Source organism: Misgurnus anguillicaudatus, chromosome 1 (genome assembly GCF_027580225.2).
Source record: "Misgurnus anguillicaudatus chromosome 1, ASM2758022v2, whole genome shotgun sequence".
Lineage (NCBI taxonomy): Eukaryota > Metazoa > Chordata > Actinopteri > Cypriniformes > Cobitidae > Misgurnus > Misgurnus anguillicaudatus.
The window spans coordinates 22,365,569-22,390,000 of record NC_073337.2 but is presented as its reverse complement, the minus strand read 5'-3'; the positions used below and the strand labels follow the sequence as shown (position 1 = coordinate 22,390,000).

Sequence of the window (24,432 nt, the reverse complement as noted above, 5' to 3'; positions counted from 1 at the left end):
CCGAACTTGCAAAGGCCTTGCATTGAATAACCAATGAATGTAGGGGCCCATCCTCTGCCCAGGCCCCTGACACCATCTTCTCTCAAAGTGACAGAGAAGCCATTAAAAATTGACTTGTACTTGACTGGGTCAACCTGGAAGACAGATTTATCTGTTGTTCAATGCGTCCATATAAACATTAGTTTAGTTTAAACACATATTTGTTTTGCAATTGAAACATTATTGTAATTATTAATATATATATCAGTGCTAATAAATTATCATAAGAAACATTACTTATGTTATATAATGCATGTGAAACAGAGAAGCTCTACCTGGATGCGACATTTAATGAGGTCGAGGGGCACAACTGCTGTGTGTGTGAGTCCACAGCTCAAAACTCCACCAAAACCGCAGAGGGCGTAATATTTATTTGACCCATATTCACAGCTCACATCTGCATCTGAGGAAAGAAAACCAATCACAATTTTCATGATCAAACTCACAAAGAACAATTTTGTGCATTATACACAATACACTATTTTCTTCACTTAACTAGCTAACTTAACAAGACTTAAAGGAATATTCCATTTTCTTAAAAGAAAAATCCAGATAATTTACTCACCAGCATGTCATCCAAAATGTTGATGTCTTTCTTTGTTCAGTCGAGAAGAAATTATGTTTTTTGAGGAAAACATTGCAGGATTTTTCTCATTTTAATGGACTTTAATAGAGCCCACATTTAATACTTAACTCAACACTTAACAGTTTTTTTCAACTTATTTTCAAAGTAATATAAACGATCCCAAACGAGGCATATGGGTCTTATCTAGAAAAACGATTTTAATTTTTGACAAGAAAAATAAAAAATATTAACTTTTAAACCACAACTTCTCGTATAGATCCGGTTGTGATGCGCCAGCGTGACCCCACGCAATACGTCATGACGTCAAGAGGTCACAGAGGACGAAAGTGAAACTCCGCCCCAGTGTTTACAAATGTGTTGAAAGAGGACCATTCCGACGTTGTTGTATGTCTACTGATACTAATTAATGTCTTTGTGTCAGTTTATTGTTTACAATGGTCCGCAAATGTGCGTTTTATATATGTAACACGTGAGCTCCCTACTTCACTACGCATTTACGTTAGGTCGCGCTGGACCGGACCTAGACAAAAAGTTGTGGTTTAAAAGAGCATATTTTTTATTTTTCTTGTCAAAAATGACAATCGTTTCCCTAGATAAGCCCCTTATGCCTCGTTTGGGATCGTTTATAGACCTTTGAAACTCCGTTGAAAAAAACTGTTACGTGTTGAGTTAAGTATTAAATGTTGGGCTCTATTAAAGTCCATTAAAATGAGAAAAATCCTGGAATGTTTTCCTCAAAAAACATAATTTCTTCTCGACTGAACAATGAAAGACATCAACATTTTGGATGACATGGTGGTGAGTAAATTATCTGGATTTTTCTTTTAAGAAAATGGAATATTCCTTTAATCAGTGCATGTTAGTCAAAAAGGCTAATAAATGTCATCTTAATTAGTTTACACCAATTTAATGATCTTCCAAGTCAAGAAGATCAGATGGAGTTCAAAGTCAGTCAGTGTATAACTTTAGGTGACCTCTGGCAGTGTCTTTACCTAATCCACAGAGCTTAATGGATTTTACAAGGCATACATTTTACATACATCAATTAGGGTGTCACAATGATTACAAATCGTAAGAGATGTGCAATCATTGCGTGATTTGAAATCAACGCAATGAAGTCAAACAATCGCTATGATTTCAGATCACCGCAATGATTGCACATCTCTTTAAAAACACAAGGGGGAGCTGCAGCACCTGTATAAACGAGACACTATTAGATTACTTTTAAATACCTGTTATGTGTATTAATATTTACTGCCAGGGAAACATTGCAAAATATTTAATTTAAATAATCACGTGTGAAAATTATTTCATAAACAAAGAAAAAAATGTATGAGAATTAAATGTCAAAGCAATAAAACAGACAATTAATCATCAAAGCTCTAAAACAGGCAATTAATCATAACAATTTCTTAGACAATTAACCGCCAGCCAAATTTCATAACCGTGACAGCCCTAACATCAATGACAAACGTTTATTTAGGTAATTTTATATTTTTTGCCAAGTTAAAGGTGCACTGTGTAGATTATTTGCGGCATCTAGTGGTGAGATTGTGAATTGCAACCCACGCCTTAGTCCCCAGCTCACCCTACCTTTCGAAACACATATTGAAGCTACAATAGCTGCCATAGGACAAACATGTCATCGTCTGAGACAACATAGTGACAAAATGCTCTCTGTAGAGCTGTTTGTCCATTTAGATCTGTTGTGGAAACATGATGGCGACTTCCATGTATGGGCACCCGCGGTGTATGTAGATAAAACAGCTCATTCTAAGGTAATAAGAGCAATACAGTTCATTATGTAAGGTCTTTATACACCACTGATAATATAGTAATGTATATTATATGGCATTTCTGTCCAGCAATCCTTCTAAAGGTTACACAATGCACCTTTAACTTCAGTGTAGGAGCCTTGACTTTTTTTGGCATGCTATTCTGTCTGTACTACTATAGTCACTCAAAAGGCCCAGTCCGGTCTATTATTTTATCATCAAAGAGCAACAGGTGTCACCCTTGTTCATTGCATAGCCCCTAGGAATGAACATCAGGCAATAATGACAATACAAAGTCTATTAGACAGACGTGTAAAACCTATGACCTTTACATAATGCACTACCAATTGAGCTACGGGGACTCAATAAAACTTATACAATATATCAGATTTTCATTATGCAATTTCTGTCCAGTTCAGAGGTGTAAAACGTCTTACCGTTATAAGCAGCGGCAGCAAGTTTCCTACCGTCCTTTTTCTGAGTTTCCACAGGTTTAATGGAGAACAGGGGAGTGTGGAAAGGACTCGACCGTGCCAGCTGTGTTAGGGTTGTCGGGTACATTCTTACCAATGAAGAAAACTTCCTACAAAAGCACACAAGTGAGAATTAAAATCCTTATGATATTACACAATACAAAAGTAACCATTTTAATGCACAATTATAGAAATGATGCACTTACTTGTTAGTTGTTGCCTGCAGGGTGCAGTCAGTAGCAGGTGAGTAGTCTGAGACATCAGGTGACCTCAAACTAATTCATTCTGACCCGATGTGACGTCAATATATTGAGAGTACGCATCAAGCTGTACTGCTGTCAAACCCAACTTATCAACCCATTTGAAAAAAGCATGATGGTTTTATAAAATGCTTAATGTTGGAGTACACAGCTCAATGATTTAGGGTTGAATGCTCAACTAAATTTTAGTTACAAATGTCACACCATTGATGCACACATGAGCCCATTTTATTACAACAGTGGATGGCGTAAGGAGATTAAACTCGGTCTATTCTTGGACCGGAGTAAATGGACTTGAGCTGTTATATCCTCCTTACCTATACAAGATCAAATTGAGGTCAGAATTTCCAGTCTCTCTGGAGAGCAGTATCTAAAAATGCTGCTATAAACCCATTCTCTTATCCTTAAAACAATACCAAAAACAGGACCACAAGTTTGTGCAAAAAAAATTAAATAAATATAAATTGAGTTGAAGGATCTATTTCATTTTTTCTTCATAAAAACAAACCAAAAACTTAAAAATAAAATAAAAAAATTTATTGAGTCAATAAACGACCCTATTTAACTTATTCCCCGCCAGCCCTTTTTTGAAATGTTGCCCGCCAGAATTTTTTGTGATTTTTACAAAAGGTTTTTCAGAAAAAAAATTCTTCTAAAATATATAAATATACAAATATATTAAATGAAAGAACAGACCCTCTGCTTTCAAACAAACAATAGGAAAAATATATATTTTTTCTCTGCTTTTAAACCCTAAATATGGGTATTTTTCTTTAAAAATACAAATGTTTAACAAAAACCTAAAATAATTGCGTTTATGTAAAGGAATTTAATTAGAGATCAGATTCAGAATGATTATCAAAACATACATAGTTTAAAATTAGTAAATAACGTTTTGGCTAGTTTTTTTTTACTAATTTGGTAAGTTCGCATCTAGTGGATAATCGTGGTATTGCAGATTAACATAAAAATTCATCAGGAACACGTTTTTATGCAAATGTTTTCTCTTAATTGACGAGATAACTCGTCAATGGCGGGGAAAGAGTTAAAGGTGCAGTGTGTAGATTTTAGGGGCATCTAGTGGTGCAACCAACTGCTCTGTAAACAGCTCACCCCTCCCTTTCCAATCACATAGAGCTACGGTAGCCTCCACAGGACAAACATCTTTTCGTCTGAGAGTTTGGGTGGATTCAAATTCAGGGGCTGCGGCCTTCCAAGGCCATATTTGATTTGAAGGTAAATGACATCACCGGGCCACGACGAAGGCTGTCCCAATTCGAAGGCTCCTTCACATACAAGCCTTCAAATGTGGCCTTTTCCCCCCTGAAACCAAGGATCATAGACGTATTCTTCACAGCCTTGGCTATTCCAAGATTCAACGCACGCCCATGACGTCTGGGTATTTTGAAATAAACTTTCAAAACTTAAATAAAAGTGTCATTTTGCAAATTAAAGGTCCTTGTGACTGTTTTACTATTATGAATGATGTTTTAGTGACGTGAATTAATACTATTGCTGCAATAGTGTGTGTGTTGCATTTTACTTTCGTATATTTCTAAGGTTGGTGAACTTTACCTTCTGTTGTATAGTTTAATCTGCATCAATGTGTTATATTCTCTAAAACAAAATAAAAAAAAATATCTGCCACCATTTTTATTTTTAAAAATCTGTTGTGTCCCGCTAACAAGCGTAGTGAGCGGGAACAGCAAGTGACGCAAAGCCCCCCGTGGGCTAGACCATCTCATTTCGGTTCGCTGCCGCCTCAAAATATCATGCCTTGCCTTCAAAGTCTGCGGCCTTAAGAGGATCCAGACCCTGAATTGGGACGGCTACATATCCTGGCTGCCACGTCATCACGCATTAAAAACATCTCAATCCGAAGGCAGCCTCTGTTTTGTGCCCTTCATTCGGCCACTTTTGAAGGATGCATGAAGTTTATCCTTCGTGCCTTCAAATCACCCACAATCCTTTGCGCACATTCCAAAAACATTGCGAGAATTAAATTGGCACTTTCATCACCCAATTAGGGTTAGGACTTTAACCTGAACTGTCAGTAGTGACGAAACATGCTTCGTTTAGAGCTACTGTAAAAACATGGCGACACAAAATGGTGACTTCCACATAAGGGGACCCATTCTGTAGATAAAAATGTCTCATTCTAAGGTAATAAAACATAACGGTTCTTTACGTAAGGTCTTTATAAACCACTGATAATATACTTATGTATATTATAGTGCATTTCTGTCTAAGATCCTCCTAAAATTTGCACATGGCACCTTTAAAATACTATTAGGTTAATTTAATTTAAAATTAGAGCTGGGTACGATACAATACGTTGCTTTTTCTTTTTTTATTAAAAATGTAAAAAATAGAGCTGTTTCTTTACTTTTTTTTAAAGCCAAAGTGCGTCCACACAAAAGCTGCAGGTGTTTTAAAATTTTCTGCTAATTTTCACTCCTGCTAACTTCTGAGACATTTGCCGTATATGACAGACAACTGGACAGTGACAACTACAGCAGCGGCGGAGGAGGTCGTTTGACGCACACAGAGGGATTATTAATTGTTTAAATATCGATAGCAGAGATTGAAATATTGATACACTTGCGGAAAAAGTATCACGATAGTTAGCTGTATCGGTATTTTTGCACAGCCCCATTTAAAATGTAATTTAATTATAAACTTTAAATATTTGCCATTATGTTGTTAATTTGTAAATTTATTAATTTTAAGTTTATTAATTTATTATGTTTGTTTAAAAAATATATATAAAGTTTAAGGATCTAGTTAATTTTTTCTTCATAGACAAACCAAAAACTTTTAAAATAATAAAAATGGATTAAGTCAATAAATGTCCCTATTACTATTTAACCTATTCCCCGCCAGCCATTTTTCGAAAAGTTGCCAGGCAAATTTTTTTGTGATTTTTACAAAAGGCCTTCCAGAAAAAAAATCTTCTAAAATATATAAATATACAAAATGAAAGAACAGACCCTCTGCTTTCAAACAAACACCCATAGTGACGAAACGTTCTTCATTTAGAGCTACTGTAAAAACATAGCGGCACAAAATGGCAACCTCCATATAAGTGGACCCCTTATGTAGAGAAAGAGGTCTCATTCTAAAGTAATAAAAACATAACGGTTCATTACGTAAGGTCTTTATACACCACTGATAAGATACTTATGTAAATTATTATATAGTGCATTTCTGTCTAAGATCACCCGAAAAAAAAAAAAAAAAACCCTTAAAGTAACATTACAATTAATAACTGAAATCAAATGATTCAGTTATCTTTCAGAATACCTTGCAAATACATTTTATTGAAAATATTTGTATTTTAACAGACACATAAATACTAGAAGAGGCATCAATGTTAAGATGAATACGGCACCTTTAAGAGCTACATGTGAAAATAAATGCAATGTCACAGGTAGTCACTAAATATTGTTTACAAACAAAAAATAGATGTAAATAGCCAACTCATCTCCTCAAGGACAGCACCGTCAGTAATCCGTCAAATAAAGTACGAATGAAACCAACATACACACACACACACACACACACACACACACAAAAAGGTGGGAATAGAGGCTCCTGTCCCTTTAAAACCAATGTGTCCTTCCTCTAAACAAGTTGGAAAAAAGGTACAAACAGAGCATGTGACTCAACAGCTGTGAAATGTTATGCAAATCTACAAAGAGAATAGTTACATGTCCATAAATTTGATGGCTGTTGAATCAACAAAGGAGGTTTGCTTAGGTAGATAGAAATGAAAAATGGTTGATTTTCATTTGCTGGTGCTATCGTCAGCTCCACTTTGCCTGAAAAGTCCACTCTCATTAGTTTCCATGGTCTGATACACGAAGAAAAGGAATCCGGCAACTGCACTGAGCAGTAAGAGCTGAACCCATACTGGTAGGCCACGTCGTGCTCTGCTCTTCACAGCAGAGGGCGCCACAGGTTTGGAAGCAGGTAGCGGGACGGCAGCCACCTGTGAAACAGATCGGGTCTCGGTGTAAGATGTGCTGGTTTCACTCAACCCGGTATAGCGGAGGCGAGATTCGTTCAACCACGAATTGTCGAAGGGCCGGCCGGCTGCTCCTCTGATTGGTCGCCGACAGGTTGCACTAAGAAAGCAGATTTAGAGGATTAAATAGTTTCAATTCCCAAACATAATACACATTCTTGCACATTATAAATAGTTTTTAAACATCATTCCTCCATACCTGATTCCAGTTGGTGTGTTGAGGTTTTCACTGGGAAAGATTTCTTTAAGAACATCTTTCTCGACCGTCCTCGGGGTGTGATCAATTGCTGATACCTTTTCCACCTGTGTACAAAGAAAGAGATGAGATTAACTCTTGGACATAACGCCATTAAAGCCGAACGTCTGAAGATCCATGTTTCACTTTAAGAAAGTTGTACAACACCACAGATAACCAAAGTGATACAGGTTTAGGTGGACATCTTTGTAAATCCCTACACCACCCATCACACGTGGACGTCCCTCATTCCTTTATACACCTGTGCATCCTGAAATTTTTATTGCTTTGTTGTATTACCATTGCAGCTTGCTTTGCTTCCGCCTGGATGCTATCAAACCCTCGGAGAGGAGTGACTGGGGAGAGGAAAGGGGTAATTTTGGACTGCTTTGTCTTGGGCTGGGTCTCTGGTGAGACACAGCTTTCCTGGTGAAGCGGAGTATATGTTGTTACATTTCTTAAAAACTTGTTGGAAAATTTCTTTAAAAACAAAAAACAAAAGATCAACTTGTGAACCTGTGAAAGGTTAACAGAGACGGCGAGTAAAGAGTCTCCTGAAGCCATACAGGATGCAGACTCCCTAAAAGAAGGGGAGGATAGGAAATCTTCTCTCTTGTCCTCATAAGGTGATGAAAAACGACGCAGTGACTCAGTCAAGGGTTTGGAAAGTTGGTTTTGACTTAAATGAGGGTTGATGTTTTTTGAGAGCTTGGATGGGGTGAAAGATTTGGCTTCTCGAGATAAAGCCTTCAGAGAACAGACACAGTCTAATTAGTTCCCACACCTGTAAACCAATTAATTTTTCAAAAAAAAGAAAAAAAAAGTATGAAGAGTTAAGATGCAAAAGCCACCAAACGCTTTTCAACCTGTGTCAAAAATGAAAGGACGGTATTAGCCGAATGCTCTCGCCACGTATTATATGTTCATCAAATACATTCGCTTCAAATATGCTTAATCCCGGACTCAGGCCATTTAGAAAAGCCACTTTGTTGGCAGAACCAGTTAAACACATCAATGTTTTTTTAGCAAAGTCCTTTAAAGGGACACTACATTTTTTTGAAAATTAAAAGTTGCAATTTTCTAAGGCGATATGGCTATAAACTATACTCTCATTCTGGCATAATAATCAAGAACTTTGCTGCCGTAACATGGCTGCGGGAGGCGCAATGATATTACGTAGTATTGAAAGTTACCAAAGGGACTACTTTCAGCTGCTGTGTAATATCACTGCGCCTCCTGCAGCCATGTTACGGCAGCAAAGTCCTTAATTATTATGCCAGCATGAGAATATAGTTCCTAGCCATATCGCCCTAGAAAATCGCAACTTTTAATTTTCCGTCAAACTTAGTACATGATGTAACTACAGAAAAGTCAAGTTTTAAAGCCGCTCTATGCATTTTCGGCGTTTTTGTCAAACAGCGACCCCTAGAGTTGCTGGAGAATACTTGCAACTGTCGTAATTTCCCTATATATCCCACTCTAGTACAACTCAGATAATGATCAGGTAATGTTTCACAATTTCATACAAATATTAGGCTACTGCATAGTCTACTAAACTACAGATGATGGTAATAGGATAATAAGAAGTTTATTCTAAGTGTAGAGTGCATATAATAATAAAGTACCGCGTTTGCTGTCTTATAACATTTTTACATGATTGCAGCTAAATCACAAGTAAACAGTCTATAGTCTATGTCTACTGTATCATTTCATTTGTGTTCTTTTATTGTATAGAAACATTACAAAATGCCATGACAAAGTTAATTGTGTAAGTTGCATTATTTCATAACATTGTTTGTAATAATGTCACTATACATGATTATTGCTATTTATCATAATAGTTTGCAAATTTTGCATGTTTACACTATTTACAACCTCTAGGCTTATTTATGTCCGGACAATTATGTGAGATATTGACAACTGTTGTCATGATAATCGCATGACATACTACAAGCAAGTGCAACAACATACAACCGCAAACAAGTTTACAAATAAGAGATTTACTTACGAGTCCATCAACAAGATCGCCAGATCAGCATCCCTCCAGTGCTGTCTTTTAGCTCACGCTAACGAGTAAAAGCCTGACCGAGTGGGACTCTTGTCCGGTTCCTAACGCGGTCAAATTCTCTTTTCCTACTCTCTTCCGAACGCGCTTTCTTAACTTTTAAATCGTTTAGCCTCACGTCTCAAATTCGTGCGCAGTTGTTGTTATATGCTTGTTCGGCTTCGTGCGGCGCTGCGCGAGCCGACAGCCCGATGACGTCAAAGAGCCGTCTCAGATCATTCTCGCGCTACTTTGGCGTCGTCCGGCGGTCGGTTCTTGCGGCGCCGCACAAAGTCGAACAAGCCCAACTTGTGTGACGTTGTTGCCGTAAAGCAAGTCGTGATTCTCGCGAGATTTGTCAGGGGCGGTTCTCTCAAGCTTGCATTGCTGGTTTTGCTAGCGGCGTCCTCCCCGAGCTTCAACAGGAGGATGATTCGCCCTACTATGACTTTGTTACCACCGAAATAACTTTGAAGCTGCTATATTAAGGTAAAATAACTGCATAGTGTGTCTTGTTTAAATAGGAAAAATATCAAAAATCTTTGGTTATTTTTTAGCGCAATGCTAATGGTCTAATCAGATTCAATGGATTATGCTAAGCTATGCTAAAAGGGGAGACCCGTAGATCAGCTGAATGGATTAAAAAACGGTAAAAATCAATGTTTAACTCTAGGAGAGCTGGAAAATAAGTATATTTTCAAAAAAAGTGGAGTGTCCCTTTAAGTGCACGGTGGGAAAAACTGAACGAAGGGTGCGAGAGCCTTTTACCTAGTTAAAGCAGGTTTATAATAGGATATCAACCAAATTTTAAGCCTTTTACCTTTATTCAGACAGGACAGTGGCGAGTGACTGGAGACTTTGAAAAGTAGAGATTTTTGCCTGCACTATTTGCCACTTGCCAATGCCATTAAAGCGAAACTACTGAACCAAAACACAATAGCCTGATAAAAAAAAATTCATTTACAAGAAAAACATGTCAGATGTACTTAGAGGGTTTTGCATCTGTGCCCTTCACAAGTCATATTTCTGGGATTTTGTTATTTTACGGTTCAAAGCAAATAAAAGTGCTCCAGTTTTCTACTTTAAGAACCCGTAGATAAGAAAAGCCTGGCGTCAAACATACCACAGGAGAGCGGCTTGTATATTTACAGCTCAGTATATCCTTCACACCGTGGTCATCCACCTGAGTCAACAAAGTTTTTTAAAATTAAGATTCTTCATGCCACCTCTGAGGCTGATGCATGTACTAAACATCCGGACAAAGAAACGGTGGCCAAATAACTGAATTATTTTAAATATCTCCAAATGATTAAAGAAAGTGGATGTAGTGATCACCTCAACACAGGCAGTATTGATCAGGGAAACAAGCGGCTCACGATTGGACGGTCTAATTGGAGGGGAAGTGATGTCAGTGGAATTCTCATCAAACTAAAGAAAAACAAGACTTGGTTTCTCAAGCTGTTCAACATCCAGCATCTTTTATTCATATATATAAATATTTCTGCTTGCCTACGAGGCCGTTTATACCTGGCTGATCTGATCACAAGTGGAGGAGAGACACATTAACGTGAGGACCACATGCGCATATACACCACAAAAGCAATCTGGTCAAATGCGTTTCGACAATCTCTGAATGCGATTGAAAGTGGACGAGCTCAAACAGTTTTAAACCCAGATTACACGTGTATTTAGCATCGTCCATCTGTGATCCGATCTACCAAAACGCATATTAATACCAGATGTAAACTATAAATAAAAACCCATCACGGGTGTACGGAGGTGTGGCACCTTATCAATGGGAGTGTCCATTTGCAAATTCGACACAGCTGACTGGAAAGGAGAGCTGTGACGTTTGGGTGATTCTGACCAGTCGAACTCGGAGATAGAGGAGTGCTTTGAAGGTTTCGGTTCCTTTGAGACCGCCTTTAATATGAAACTATAAGTTACAAAGACACAAAGCAAGCCAAATATGACCTGAAAGAAATTTGTGCGCAAGGCTTCTTGTCTGTACCTACCAAAGTGTTGGCTTTTATCCGCACCAAAGGAATAGATACACCCTTAACTATGGGGGTATCAGAGAAATCCTAAAGAGATGTATGATTTATAATCTCACACTTTGACATTATCAAAATTATTCCAAAATAAGGATGGGAGGTATGACCATAACATTATGTATTTAAATACATCATTCCTATAATATAAAATATTCTTTGTGATATATTTATTTGTTAAACATGTAGTCATGACTATTCATGGTTCAAGAAGATACTTTTAATCTGATAGTGATATGATGATCATGTAGTTTAATCTCTATATTCTGATTGGACAAGTAAAGATCAATATGCAAAATCACACTGTATATACAGTCATCCCACCCAGCCTTAATTTTTAAGGTGGTACAGTAAATCAACACCTTGACATTTGATGGTACTTCATTCATATCAGGGCGAAATGACCGAACTGGTGCACTGCGTCGTTTCTGAGATTCGGACTTGGAAAAGAGCTTTGATGTTTTGTCTGCGAACAAAAGCCCGGATTCCTTTCCTGTAGTCTATAATAAACAGGTTCTTGAGAGCAGGCTAATAATGTGGTTACATTATTACAATGGTTTCTCAAGACACCTACCACAGGTCCCGTCCTTCTCCTGTCCTGGGCATCAGTAAAAAACTCTGAAGATGAGACCTCAGAGTTTTCCTGAAACCACCACAAACACATACACAACCTTACATACTGAGCTTCTTATGCTAATGTTTTGAAAATTCCCATTCACCATAAAAAAAGTCAATACATGTACCCCAGCTGTCACTGGTGTTCAAAGAGTTCATATTAGTAGGGTTGTGCAATAAATAATTTTCTGATTCAAACAATGACAAAAACCAGATAATCGAGGGAAAACGATTATTGTGAGATTAAAATATAAATTGCTTGCTACTGGACTGATGTGTTTGTAAGGCACTTCGAAGACACCACCGCTATAAAAAGGTTAAACAAACGCAAAGTTGTGTTAAATAATCCCCCCAAATCTAATAAATAAAAATAGCAGCAATAATAATAACCGTGATTATGAGTTTGCCCATAATCGAGCAGCACAACATTATGGTGATTCTCACGAAATCCAGACTTAGAAGGTGTCCAGCATCAGAATGTTTAAAAAGCCCTTTTGCACATATAAGATTAAGGTCTGAACTTATTATACTCATTATTTTTAGAGGATTTAAAAAATATTTCCCATAGAATTATTTACATTTTTTAGATTATCATTATCAAAAATGATCAATACCGCAACATGAAATTACATTAAATATATGCATTTACAAACTTATGTTTCGGTAATGAGAACTAAAAAGTTGTCTAGGTACTATGACAAACAAAATTTCAACTTTTATCTGGAGAAAAATAAGAACTGCTTACCTGGTTGCGATCTTGAGTGTCACAGTCAATTATGTCCCTTTCAACTATTTCTTTTTTGAAAATGTTAGTTCCTTGAGAGCTTAAACAATGATTTAAAATTGTTGCGGAGGATGAGAAAATTGGTTTCTTTACTGTAAATGTTTATAGTATAACATGCACTGAAGCTTTTTATTTTTTAGATTTTTTAATTATAAATATTTCCATGTCAATGACCCCAAATCCAGTCATGGACACATTACGGTAATGAAAATGTTTCCCTTAAATGTGGAAAAAACAACAAAATTGGTTTGTATGATGTCATTTAAAATCATGTGCAAAATAGTACATGAAGAAATGTTTGTACCTGTACGCTTCTTATTTTGATACTCTTACTTTGCATTTACAAAATGTTTCATGACACCTCATAAGTCTAATTTCGTGAGAATCTCCCATTAGTATTTTCAAGGAACATATTGGTACCAAATGTACACACATTGGTACATATAAGGACCTTTTTAAAGGAAAAGTTTAACCAAAAATGAAATTTCTGCATCATTTACTAACCTACATGTGCTACGAACCTGTATAAATGTGTTTGTTCAGCTGAACACAAAGGAAGATATTTTGAGCAATGTTTGTAACAAAACCGTTTTTGAGCTTTTTTTGAGTATTTTTCCTACTAAGGAAGTCAATGGTGCTTCAGTTTCCTGCTTCATCAGAAAAATCTTCTTTTGTGTTCAGCATAACAAAGAAATTGGTTCATGTTTGTAACACCAGGATGAGCAAATAATGACAAAATTTGCATTTTTGGGTGAATCATCCATTTATAACAGTGACAGCTGGAGGACACACATTGACCATTTTTTTCTAAACGTTTGTTAAATTTGCTAACGCAATCTTAACCACAAACCACTGTATTCTTCCGAAAATGTGTGTTGCTAACAAGTAACTCTGTTACGTAACAAAAGACATCACAGGCAACAGACAGCCTTAGCGAATTTGTAAAACAAATGAGTTCAACCAAACCGTGCGAACCCAAACACACCTTGTGCAGATCCCAAATGATTTTTTATCACCATAGTGACCAAACACAGAAACCAGGTGATGTATAGAAATAACATAGTGACGGATTGAGTTACGGTGTCGTCACTGGCGGGAACAGTCTGATCCAGACTCAGAGATGATGTCTTCAACTTTCTCTTAATGTTCAAGACCGGCCAATCGTCCTCTTGCTTATCCTCCTATACAACAACACAGGACTTCTAGCAGGCAAAGGAAAGGACATCTGATCTGATCAGAACAAAATGCGGTCACGTCATTCGTGTCCAATGAGATCACTTCCGTATTTAACAGCAGGCGGTGCTGTTGTGTGCCAAACAGGTCATGTGGGAATATGCGCAGGTGTGAGCAGCTTGTTGAAAAAGGCTATTTTTTCAGAGAATTGGGCTTGACAGAAGCACAATGAGAGCAAACAAATCTTTTCACAGAAAAGTGGCCCATTTATTACAATTAATCGCTGCTAGATGTTTATATGTGACCTGAATGAAAAGGTTAATTTTAAGACATTTAAATACAGAGTCCTACACAAAAATGAAAAGGTACAGTATGACAGGGAAAAAATAAGGTAAACATTGTATAAGGGTTATAAGACCATCCTGCTTGTTGAAAATCTGTCATCCATAATGGGGTCCAGGGTTCCCACACCTTAGTTAACTTCAAATTCCAGGACCTTACAAGGACTTTCCAGGGCCAATACCCTCAAATTCAAGGAATAAATGTGGGGACCCATTTCAAGTTAAAGCAAGGTTACATCGTGTTACCTTTTAAGATACATTGTTACAGTTTCCTTTCGAGGGAACTCGCGCTGCGTCACTGCGGTGACGCCTCCAGGGGTAAGTGAGTCTGAATGTGTATATCAAATTCAACCAATGGTGAGGCTTAATGACAAAGACAGGGTGATGCAGGAGCCAGGAAGTATTTCGCTATCTGTAATATTGCCAAAGATGGCGTTACAGGGACGCAGAAAGTATGGCAAAGGAGATGCAGCGTCTCATCCCCTTCTCAGGGAACAACAGTTACATACGTAACCCTGGAGGTTTTCATGTGTCAAACACAAAAAAAAGCATTTTGGTATGAATCAACATTCACATACAGAAGATACAAGCATTTAAAGCAAACAGTTTAGCACGTGTTCTTAAAAAGTCTAGCGTTTTTATGATATTATCCTACACTACACAGGGAATCCTATGGATTTTTATTTTAAACTTGCATAAAATAGATTCAAGCACTTTCAATGACCTGTATCTATGTATGTATATTTTCAAAAACTTCCCAGGGCCTTGAATTTTTCCCCCCAGATTCACAAACTTTCAAGGATTTCAAGGACCCGTAGGAACCCTGGGGGTCATTTCCTATGTTTCAGGTAAACGGGATGTGTTTGATTAATAATGGATATAGATATACATCCAGGAAAACATTTAGGAACTTCTTCCTCACCTTGTTGTGTTGCCCACTGCGTGTTCTGGTGGTCACTGGCGTTTTCCCTCTACTCCTGATTGGTTTCTCCACGACTGGGATGGGTTCAACCACCTCTTCTGGATCAGGATCCAGCACAAGCATCGGAGCCTGTGCTACTATTTCTGTCAAATGATCAAAACGGCATTTAAACATCCAACTATGCAAGACACAGGTGACATAAAGTGACCAGTTCATCCATTACCTTCTTCTTTGTCACTGTACTGTTCTGAATCCGTGTTACCGTTCTGGCTGCCATCTGTCTGTGATGCTTCTGAAGGAGGGGTCACAGCTTCTGGGGGTCCATGATCCAACAACTTTTGAAGCCTCTTCTCATAGACCTTCCGAGTGGATGCTGATGTGAGAAAATGTTGGTCGGGTCAAACAAGCAAAATTGGACCGAGCATGACAAACATCCTGCTATTTCATATATGGTATTTATCTAAAAAAAATTAATGAATGAAAACAAGAGATTAAATCTGACCCGCTCTATTCACAACAAACAGAGAGAGAAGTCTAACATACTTTCGACTTCCATTTAAGGGCATTGGAAACTATTCAGGCCAAAGTTAGAAAAACATGCAAAGCCACATGCCTGGTTAAACTGCTGGTTTACTGATAACCACTGCAAGACAATGAGGACTGTTTCAGATAATGAATACCGTGTGATAAGACAAGATTTCATTTGGGAAGGTAAACCTTCAAATATTCTACATCCTGACATGGATTACATAAGGCCCGCATTCATGAAAATTCCTATTGAAAAATGTAGGCGTTTCCTTTTAGGATAAAAGAGAAGATTCTAGTAAAGATAAAAGTTATTTACAAAGCATCTAAAGCTTTAAAAGAGATCGAATGTTAGGAGTAGGGAGGAGGACTTTTAGGAGGTTTAAGATATTCTTTAATAAAAAAGCAAATGGCTGAAAGGGAAGAAATGTGTTGCAGACAATGGATGACACAGAGTTAATAAAACCCATTCACACAGCACTTTGATCCCAATTTTTTTTGTAAATTTGGCCTTCTGTGTGAACAAACACCCCCCCAATGTTTTGGGATCATTTCCATAAAGGAGACCTAGTAGCATTGCCGTAACATTTACGGAACGCGTCCTGTGTGAACATTGGGTTTAAATGCAGATTAACTTCACGCCCAGAAAAATCTACAAACTGGACTGAAGCAGAGATCAGGCAGCTTGTAACTTTCCGTGCATCACAATCTTATCATAAGCAAACGTGCATGCGCGTAGTTTCTCGAAAGAGAAATTATGGATAAGTAAACTTCAGATGCTGCAGAAAAGACCTACCAAATGCAGGACTATAAATACGTCACGTGTCTTTACGGCATGTGTGTGAATGCATGAATTGAACAGATCCGGGACAGATCAAACGACAACCGGACAAATCACGGACGCATTTTCCGTATTCACTGTGTAAAGGACTTAAGACGCTACAAATTTGATCGTGCAGTGATCATGTTAATGAACAATTTTATTAGTGAAATACTATCATCTCCGACAAAGGGCAGAAAGGCCATAGGGCTAGAAATTAAAGGAATAGTCTACTCATTTTCAATATTAAAATATGTTATTACCTTAACTAAGAACTGTTGATACATCCCTCTATCATCTGTGTACGTTCACGTAAGCACTGGAGCGCGCTGCGACGCTTCGATAGCATTTAGCTTAGCCCCATTCCTTCAATGGTACCATTTAGAGATAAAGTGACCAAACACATCAACGTTTTTCCTATTTAAGACGAGTAGTTATACGAGCAAGTTTGGTGGTACAAAATAAAACGTAGCGCTTTTCTAAGGGGATTTAAAAAAGGAACTATATTTTATGGCGTAATAGCACTTTTGGGAGTACTTCGACTCGGCGCAGTAACACCCTCCCTCTCCCATTATGAGAGTGAGAAGGGGAGCGAACTTTTCAGGCGAGTCGAAGTACTCCCAAAAGTGCTATTACGCCATAAAATATAGTTCCTCTTTTAAATCCGCTTAGAAAAGCGCTACGTTTTATTTTATTCCACCAAACTTGCTCGTATAACTACTCGTCTTAAATAGGAAAAACGTTGATGTGTTTGGTCACTTTTAACTTTATATCTAAATGGTACCATTGAATGAATGGGGCTAAGCTAAATGCTATCAAAGCGTCGCAGCGCGCTCCAGCACTTACGTGCACGCACACAGATGATAGAGGGATGTATCAACAATTCTTAGTTAAGATAATAACACATTTTAATATTGAAAATGAGTAGACTATTCCTTTAAAGTCATCATTACATTAAAACATTTGGCAAAGATTGAAAGCCTGAAAGATTGAAGTGCCATTTATTTTCAGATATTTATTCTTTTTGGCAAAAAACAAAAACATAATGCCATAATCGGCCAAAATGTTGGCACATCACTACCGTATTTATCTCAGTAATTAGCATTTTTATCTCAAAAGCTCTTACCAACAATGGGTCCAGCATTCACCCCGTACTTCAATAACAGGTCTTTTAAACCCTCGTCGGTCAATTCGTTCACATGGATTTCCTCTGGTCGAACTCTGTCTGTTTTCCTAGTGGCTTTCTGTAAAGAAGAGACATATATTATCATTACAACAATTTACAGTAGCATGAAAAGAATATGTGTGGTAATAGGGCTGTGCGATAAATCACATGCAATACTCATGCGCATCTCATCAGTAAAGCAGACTTTTTGATTATTAGTAAATCACCATCACCTGCTTTCAGATGAAGCGGCATTTACTACACAAAGCCGTAGTTCACTGACAAGTTGGGCCATATCGCAGGCGATACGTCCGCGATAATTAATGCGAAATTGTCCCGATTGTCAGTGAACTACGGCTTTGTGTAGTAAATGCCGCTCCATCTGAAAGCAGGTGATGGTGTTTTACCTCTAATCAAAAAGTCTGCTTTACTGACAAGATGCCCATGACAATTACATGCAATTTATCGTGCAGCCCTAGTGGTTAATATTGATTACTTTAGGAGTTACATGCATTTTCTAATAAATGCGTGTACTATAGACCGGTACTTCAACTTATGAAGATGATGGGAACTTGTTAAAGTGACAGGTGTCGAAACATGCCTAACAGCAAACTTCTTAAATAGACACCTGAACAAGATGCCTAAAAAACAGCTCAGAGGCAACCGGGTGGAGTTTAGTTCAAGATCACTTGCATGAAATTTAGACTAGAGATGTAACTTTAGAGGCAAATGTTCATCTGGGTCAACACCGTTTAAGTATATACACACAAACACAGATAGGTGTGCTATACACATGACCCACAACAAGAACCTTCAAAATTTTTAAGTAGATTGAATAATATGAAAAGTAGTGCTCCTTAAAGTGCAAATGATGATGGTACTATTAGGCCTGGAGGTTGCAAGAATGCAAACGTGAACTTTTGTGGAGTGGGGAGGCACACGAATGATGCAAATCCAACCACATTCCTGCCTTAATCCACAATTCCAACCATGTGATCGAAGGAAATGGTGCAGACGGTGAAGTGGAGAATGTGTTATGAGGGACAGGACAGACAGAAGGTAACCGCATTTTAGTATTAGCCATTCCTTGCATGAGTTTCATTGCAGGGGCCTTCACAGGGGCCGATCTGGAACGCTGCCTTCTCAAAAAAAGTGTTTCATAATCACAGCATTCCAACAGGAAAGAGAAAAAACCTTTTTCCCTGTCTCATGCTCATAAAACGTCTGCAAATCGCAGACTTTGCACAAGAGTATGAGAAAGGATTGGAGACCCAAGCCAAAGCATGTGGGTTTACATTAAACCAAGCAGCACGCCGTTGGTGCTCACAGCTCTATGGCTGCTGTCTTTAAAATGTATGATAATGAGGCGATAATCTTAGTAACCCACATTTTGCCGTATTGTGGCTTTTGCATCACAACCAACACTACACTTTTTTACTGAGGCACACAATTGCAAACCAATAGTATCCAAGTTTGAGTTCAACATCCAATCAATGGTCACGCCAAATTACACATCAAACTGAACTACGGCATGTGCAGCAATCCAATAGTTGTGATGCGTGCCACATTTTTGTACAATAAACTTAACTATCTGAGACACAGTTTAAGACTTCAAAGAGGAACAAAAGCACACGTCACATCTGGCAGCCAAAGCACAAATTCCTCTCCACAAGAAAGTATTTCCTCAATAAAGGGACCAAACCCACTATGAAAACAGCCATATGGTCTTATGAAATTATTTTACAACTTACAGTCTTGCAGAAGGGGTGGGGGGCAACAACCGCTAACTTTCTGATCATTCATTCATGCAATGTGTTTATAAATACAGAAGTATGTCAGGTTTGAAAAACAAGAGCACTGATTTGTTTTTTTACACTGCAGTTAAAGAGTGTAGTGACATGATGGGAACGCCCATCTAGAAAGATTTCGCAACAGGCTGCGCTACCGCCTCTTTTACAGACTTTGTAGTACAGTAGAGTACAAAGAAGTGCCTGTCAGATTGAACATCACACATTTCTATATAAACATAAAAGGACTCTGTGTAGCTATGTGTGGTTTTTTTGAGAAGTATGTTGAGATCATCAGGTTGGGTAAACAAACTGTATTAACCGAAAGTGACTTGTATTTACAGTAGACAGTTTGTTAATAATGGCAACAAACGTACACACGCCCATATACCCGATCAAAACTGTGGAAAAAACTTAAAAGGTAATAAAGCGAGTAACATTTTTTGCTCATAAGATCACCTGCTATAATAAGACCAGTTATGACAGGTATAGAAAAACGACAAGTATGCAAACCCGTGTATCATTCGTTTTTCCAATTGAATCCAAAACTCTTTTTTTCAATTTCATTTTGGTGCTCAAATTAAAAATGGAAAAAGAGTTCATAATAGTTGTGCATGCCATAGGCTATATGTGGCGGTTTTCATATATACTTCCGCGTTGATGTGCACTTACACATGCAGACCACTAGTAGGCAGTATTCACGTGTGTAACCCACAGTAGCAGTAAAAGAGCCAAAGGCGGTGGCGCTTGGCCAGTAAACCCTCCAAAGAAGCATCAGCAGCAGTTTGCTGTGTATGATTTGAAAAGATTTGCTGTGATGGAGATAAATGGACTGCGATTTTTATTGCAGCTCGAGTTTATCACTCCTCAACTTGACCCCTCTCGTTAGCGGAAATCCGTATGAAGACCTGACGGGAGGGGTTCTAGCGGACCAATCACAACGCTTGCAGTCCGCGTAGAACGTATGCGTTGTTACAATTTTGCATAGATGTATCCACTAAATGTCGCCTTGATGTTCTAACCCACGCCATCTTGGAACAGAGGGTCTTGTCATAGGAAGTAGTAGCTAGGTAACGCTGCTCCCTGCTTCCTTAGAATTCATGGACGATGCCGGACTTCTGCGCTGCGTATGGATGTTAGGCCTACTAGCACTATGCATAATAGTTAGAAAAAGTAGATTTTCATAATACCAAAACTTTAACTTTTTTCTGGACTCAATGCTAAATACATGTCTGATTGTTGCAACGAACCAAAAGAAAATGTAGAAAATCGAAATTATGATGATTTATGGTGATTTTTTTTCTGTTACACCATTGCCTACAATGACACTGATGCAGGGCTTCCCTGTTTCAAGATGGCGGCTCTATTTGACGCATTCGTTCCAATGAACTGCCGTAACCAAGGCGACACTTAGTGTACATATCTATGACAATTTTGCAGAGGTGCACTGCAGGCTACGCATTGCCTACACATAGCTACGGCATAGAACCTACAGTTGTGTTCAAAATTATTCAACCCCCCAATGCTGTTAAGGGTTTTAGGAAATTTAGTGTACATTTGTAATTGTATTCAGAATGAAATCCTACAATGACTTCTTAAAGAACCATATGCAACTAAAATGACATAAATTGGTTTTGTAATATAGTAGTAAATGTTTCTTTTGTGAATTCTTCATTGACACAATTATTCCACCCCTTAAAGAACTACCACTCTGAAGAACAGAGGTTCATTGAAGTGTTTTCAATCAGGTATTGAAAACACCTGTGGATGTCAGGGAACAGCAATAAAGCCTAATAAGCACCAATTAGGCAGCTTTAAAATGACTGTGATACTCAACTCCTTCTAAACATTTACTGGTGTGGTTACAAACTTGGTGAAGTCAAAAGAATGGTCCATGAAGACAAGAGAAGAGGTGATTAATCTTCACAGGAAGGGCAATGGCTATAAAAAGATTGCAAAGATGTTAAACATACCAAGAGACACCATAGGAAGCATCGTTCGCAAATTCAAGGCAAAGGGCACTGTTGAAACGCTTCCTGGTCGTGGCAGAAAAAAAATGCTAACTGCGACTGCTGTGCGCTATCTGAAGCGTAGAGTGGAAAAAAGTCCCCGTGTGACTGCTGAGGAACTGAGAAAAGATTTGTCAGATGTGGGTACTGAAGTTTCTGCTCAGACAATACGGCGCACCCTGCGTACTGAAGGCCTCCATGCCAGAACTCCCAGGCGCACCCCCTTGCTGTCTCCAAAGAATAAGAAGAGTCGACTGCAGTATGCCAAAAGTCATGTGGACAAACCACAGAAGTTTTGGGATAGTGTTCTGTGGAAAATTAGAACTGTTTGGGCCCATGGATCAACACTATGTTTGGAGGAGGAAAAACAAGGCCTATGAAGAAAAGAACACCTTGCCTACTTTGAAGCATGGTGGGGGGTCAATCATGCTTTGGGGCTGTTTTGCTTCTGCAGGTACAGGGAAACTTCAGCGTGTGCAAGGTACCATGAATTCTCTTCAGTAACAGGAGATATTGGATGACAATGTGTTGCAGCCCGTCACAAACCTGAGGCTTGGGAGACGTTGGACCTTTCAACAGGACAAGGATCCCAAGCATACCTCCAAATCCACTAGAGCATGGTTGCAGAAAAAAGGCTGGAACATTTTGAAGTGGCCATCGCAGTCACCAGACTTAAATCCGATTGAGAACCTCTGGTGGGACTTAAAGAAAGCAGTTGCAGTGCGCAAGCCTAAGAATGTGACTGAACTGGAGGCTTTTGCCCATGATGAATGGGCGAAGATACCCGTAGATCACTGCAAGACACTTGTGTCAAGCTATGCTTCACGTTTAAAAGCTGATTTAACTGTAAAAGGATGTTGTACTAAGTACTAAGATTGAATGTCACTTGGGGGTTGAATAAAACTGATAATGATGTGAGCACAGAAAAGACATTTGTGGTTATTTCATTATAAATGTTATGTTATATTTGTCTGACCTACACATGCCTCTTTGATGTAATTGTAAGCAGGATGACTGAATGATCAAAATCAATGTCAAACCGGCCAAAACAATCAATTTCAGTTGGGGTTGAATAATTTTGAACACAACTGTACGTCAAAACTATAAATCGTGCTTTAGCACACACATTTCATTTTCTTTTTAAGCACTTTTTAGAAAGTTTATAGTTATGAAAACTCTTTCATGACCACATCTATAAATCTATTGTGTAGATTATCGACTACCATATTTTTTATCACACGCAGCAAGAATCGTATCCGAGCCACAGGAATATCACTGGCATCCTGGCAAAATGAAATGTGAATGTGTCGTGCTTGTAGTTTTTTTTTGGTTTTGGAAACAAATAATACAATTGGAAAAACGAATTATACACGGATTAATGCAAGTTTGTCTGTGACCAGGATCCTTTACATTTTCTCTTTGTTGTCCAATCCGACTTAACTAGTGCTATGGCGGGTGTTTTTGGTTTCAAAGTTACAGATGACAGAAAGAACCAGCGAAACAACCCTACAGACATGGTTCCCAATCCAAGTCAAATTCCCTGACTTTTCCCTGACTAAAAAGCTGAATTTCCATGGTCTATGTCCAGGATGCCAAGAGTTTAAAAATGTAGCCGAAATAAATAAAGTGTCACGAAGATTCCTTACGTCACAACTTAATAAGCAGGTTACATTTTGATAAATGGAAACTAAAAAGTAAAGCAACAAACTAAATCCCTGATATTATTTTATGACTAGAATAGACCTTTTAAAATTCCACGATATTCCAGAAATTCCATGACCCGTTGGAACACTGTATATAGCTCGGTAGATAGAGTATTGCTTAAACAACGCAAAGGTTAGGAGTTTGTTCCCACAAATACTAAAGTATACATTGTAAAGGCCTACACACTTCCACACCAGATTGTGTAATAATGTGTTAACTTGGGAGACTTGACGTTTCCTCTGAACCAACACCTAAAACACGTGTAATACATCTGACACAGTAGAACGAGATTTCCTAAACGTGAAAAGTCATACATTTGTGTTTTCCACGGATATAAAAACTACATGCACGTGAACCTTAAATCAATGCATCAATAAGTTGGAAACTGTCGGCCATTTGTAACATGCCGGTTTGTTTTTATTGATACGTCTGCATGAGCACAGCATGATGACATTAATTCGCTTTGACCTTAATACAATTTTCACTCGTGTGCAGGACTTGTCACAATCTTGTACCAATGAATCACTTGAAATTAAAAAATTAAGCGTCTGCTGAAAACATGTAATACAAAAAATTTCCCGCCACCGTTGTGCCTAAAGTTCTGCGACCTCGTTAATGTGACCCATAGATAACGTTATACCTATGAAAGTGACCCTGCAAGCATTGATAAAACTAATTCTGAACATCCGGTTAATTGTACAAGCAAGCCACGAGCACGCACGAAAGAAAAGCCCGCGATCAGAAGCAACTCACCCTCCCGGAGCGGCTCTTGTTGGAGACCACCGGAGCTGGAGGGAGCTCCTCGTCGCTGGAGAAGACATCCTGAGAGCCGCTGCTCTTTTTGTTTTGCGCGGTCAGATACTTCAGGTACAGCTGCACGTACACGTCCTTCCTCTGGTCACCGTTTGGCAGAGCCACATTATGGGCCTGGAGTGCACTTTTTAGCCTCTCTTTAGTGAGCACAGAGGGATCTTCCAGAAACTCCGACATGTCTATCACAGCAGCACTGTTGTCTCGCGCAGGACTCTATCGTTGGCTGAAACTGATTTCTTTTATGTGATCGGGGACCAACATACAAGAGAGACCCCTATTGGATG

General features: G+C 38.4%; 2 protein-coding genes across 4 annotated transcripts in view; both read right to left on the bottom strand.

Annotated features, from left to right (window-relative positions):
* Nucleotides 1-3,496, bottom strand: part of slc25a3a (solute carrier family 25 member 3a) — a 10,727-nt gene extending 7,231 nt beyond the window's left edge. Inside the window, exons 1-4 of the mRNA XM_055190524.2 lie at nucleotides 3,080-3,496; nucleotides 2,838-2,983; nucleotides 315-442; nucleotides 1-134 (exon numbers count right to left, since the gene is read on the bottom strand). The exon at nucleotides 1-134 is cut by the window's left edge and continues 46 nt beyond it. Coding sequence (XP_055046499.2) covers nucleotides 1-134; nucleotides 315-442; nucleotides 2,838-2,961 — 386 coding nt within the window. The 5' untranslated portion in view covers nucleotides 2,962-2,983; nucleotides 3,080-3,496. The remainder of the gene's footprint in view (nucleotides 135-314; nucleotides 443-2,837; nucleotides 2,984-3,079) is intronic.
* Nucleotides 3,497-6,433: 2,937 nt separating this feature from the next.
* tmpoa (thymopoietin a) lies at nucleotides 6,434-24,388 on the bottom strand. 3 transcript variants are annotated; one of them, XM_055190518.2, is made up of 16 exons: nucleotides 24,089-24,388; nucleotides 17,797-17,914; nucleotides 15,549-15,698; nucleotides 15,326-15,468; nucleotides 13,969-14,070; nucleotides 12,065-12,133; nucleotides 11,932-11,990; nucleotides 11,853-11,895; nucleotides 11,455-11,523; nucleotides 11,228-11,362; nucleotides 10,775-10,867; nucleotides 10,563-10,622; nucleotides 7,912-8,142; nucleotides 7,696-7,821; nucleotides 7,360-7,463; nucleotides 6,434-7,260 (listed from the first exon to the last, which is right to left on the bottom strand). In XM_055190518.2, the coding sequence occupies exons 1-16, from the start codon at nucleotides 24,323-24,325 to the stop codon at nucleotides 6,921-6,923; spliced, it is 2,079 nt and encodes a 692-aa protein (XP_055046493.2). In that variant the 5' UTR covers nucleotides 24,326-24,388; the 3' UTR covers nucleotides 6,434-6,920. The 3 variants fall into 3 exon arrangements, with proteins under 3 accessions (XP_055046493.2, XP_055046492.2, XP_055046494.2); XM_055190517.2 differs by having other exon boundaries at nucleotides 11,853-11,990; XM_055190519.2 differs by lacking the exons at nucleotides 7,696-7,821; nucleotides 7,912-8,142; nucleotides 10,563-10,622; ... (5 more) ...; nucleotides 12,065-12,133; nucleotides 13,969-14,070.
* Between the last annotated feature and the right edge of the window lie 44 nt (nucleotides 24,389-24,432).

What these genes read in the sequence shown, in the direction of transcription:
- tmpoa (XM_055190517.2), bottom strand. Translation starts at nt 24,325, where the DNA reads ATGTCGGAGTTTCTGGAAGATCCCTCTGTGCTCACTAAAGAGAGGCTA. An exon ending in GAATGCTGGACCCATTGTTG is followed by an intron (nt 15,699 to 17,796) that starts GTAAGAGCTTTT and finishes TTCTCACATCAG; the next exon opens with CATCCACTCGGAAGGTCTAT. An exon ending in TGGACACTCCCATTGATAAG is followed by an intron (nt 10,868 to 11,227) that starts GTGCCACACCTC and finishes GTTTTTCTTTAG; the next exon opens with TTTGATGAGAATTCCACTGA.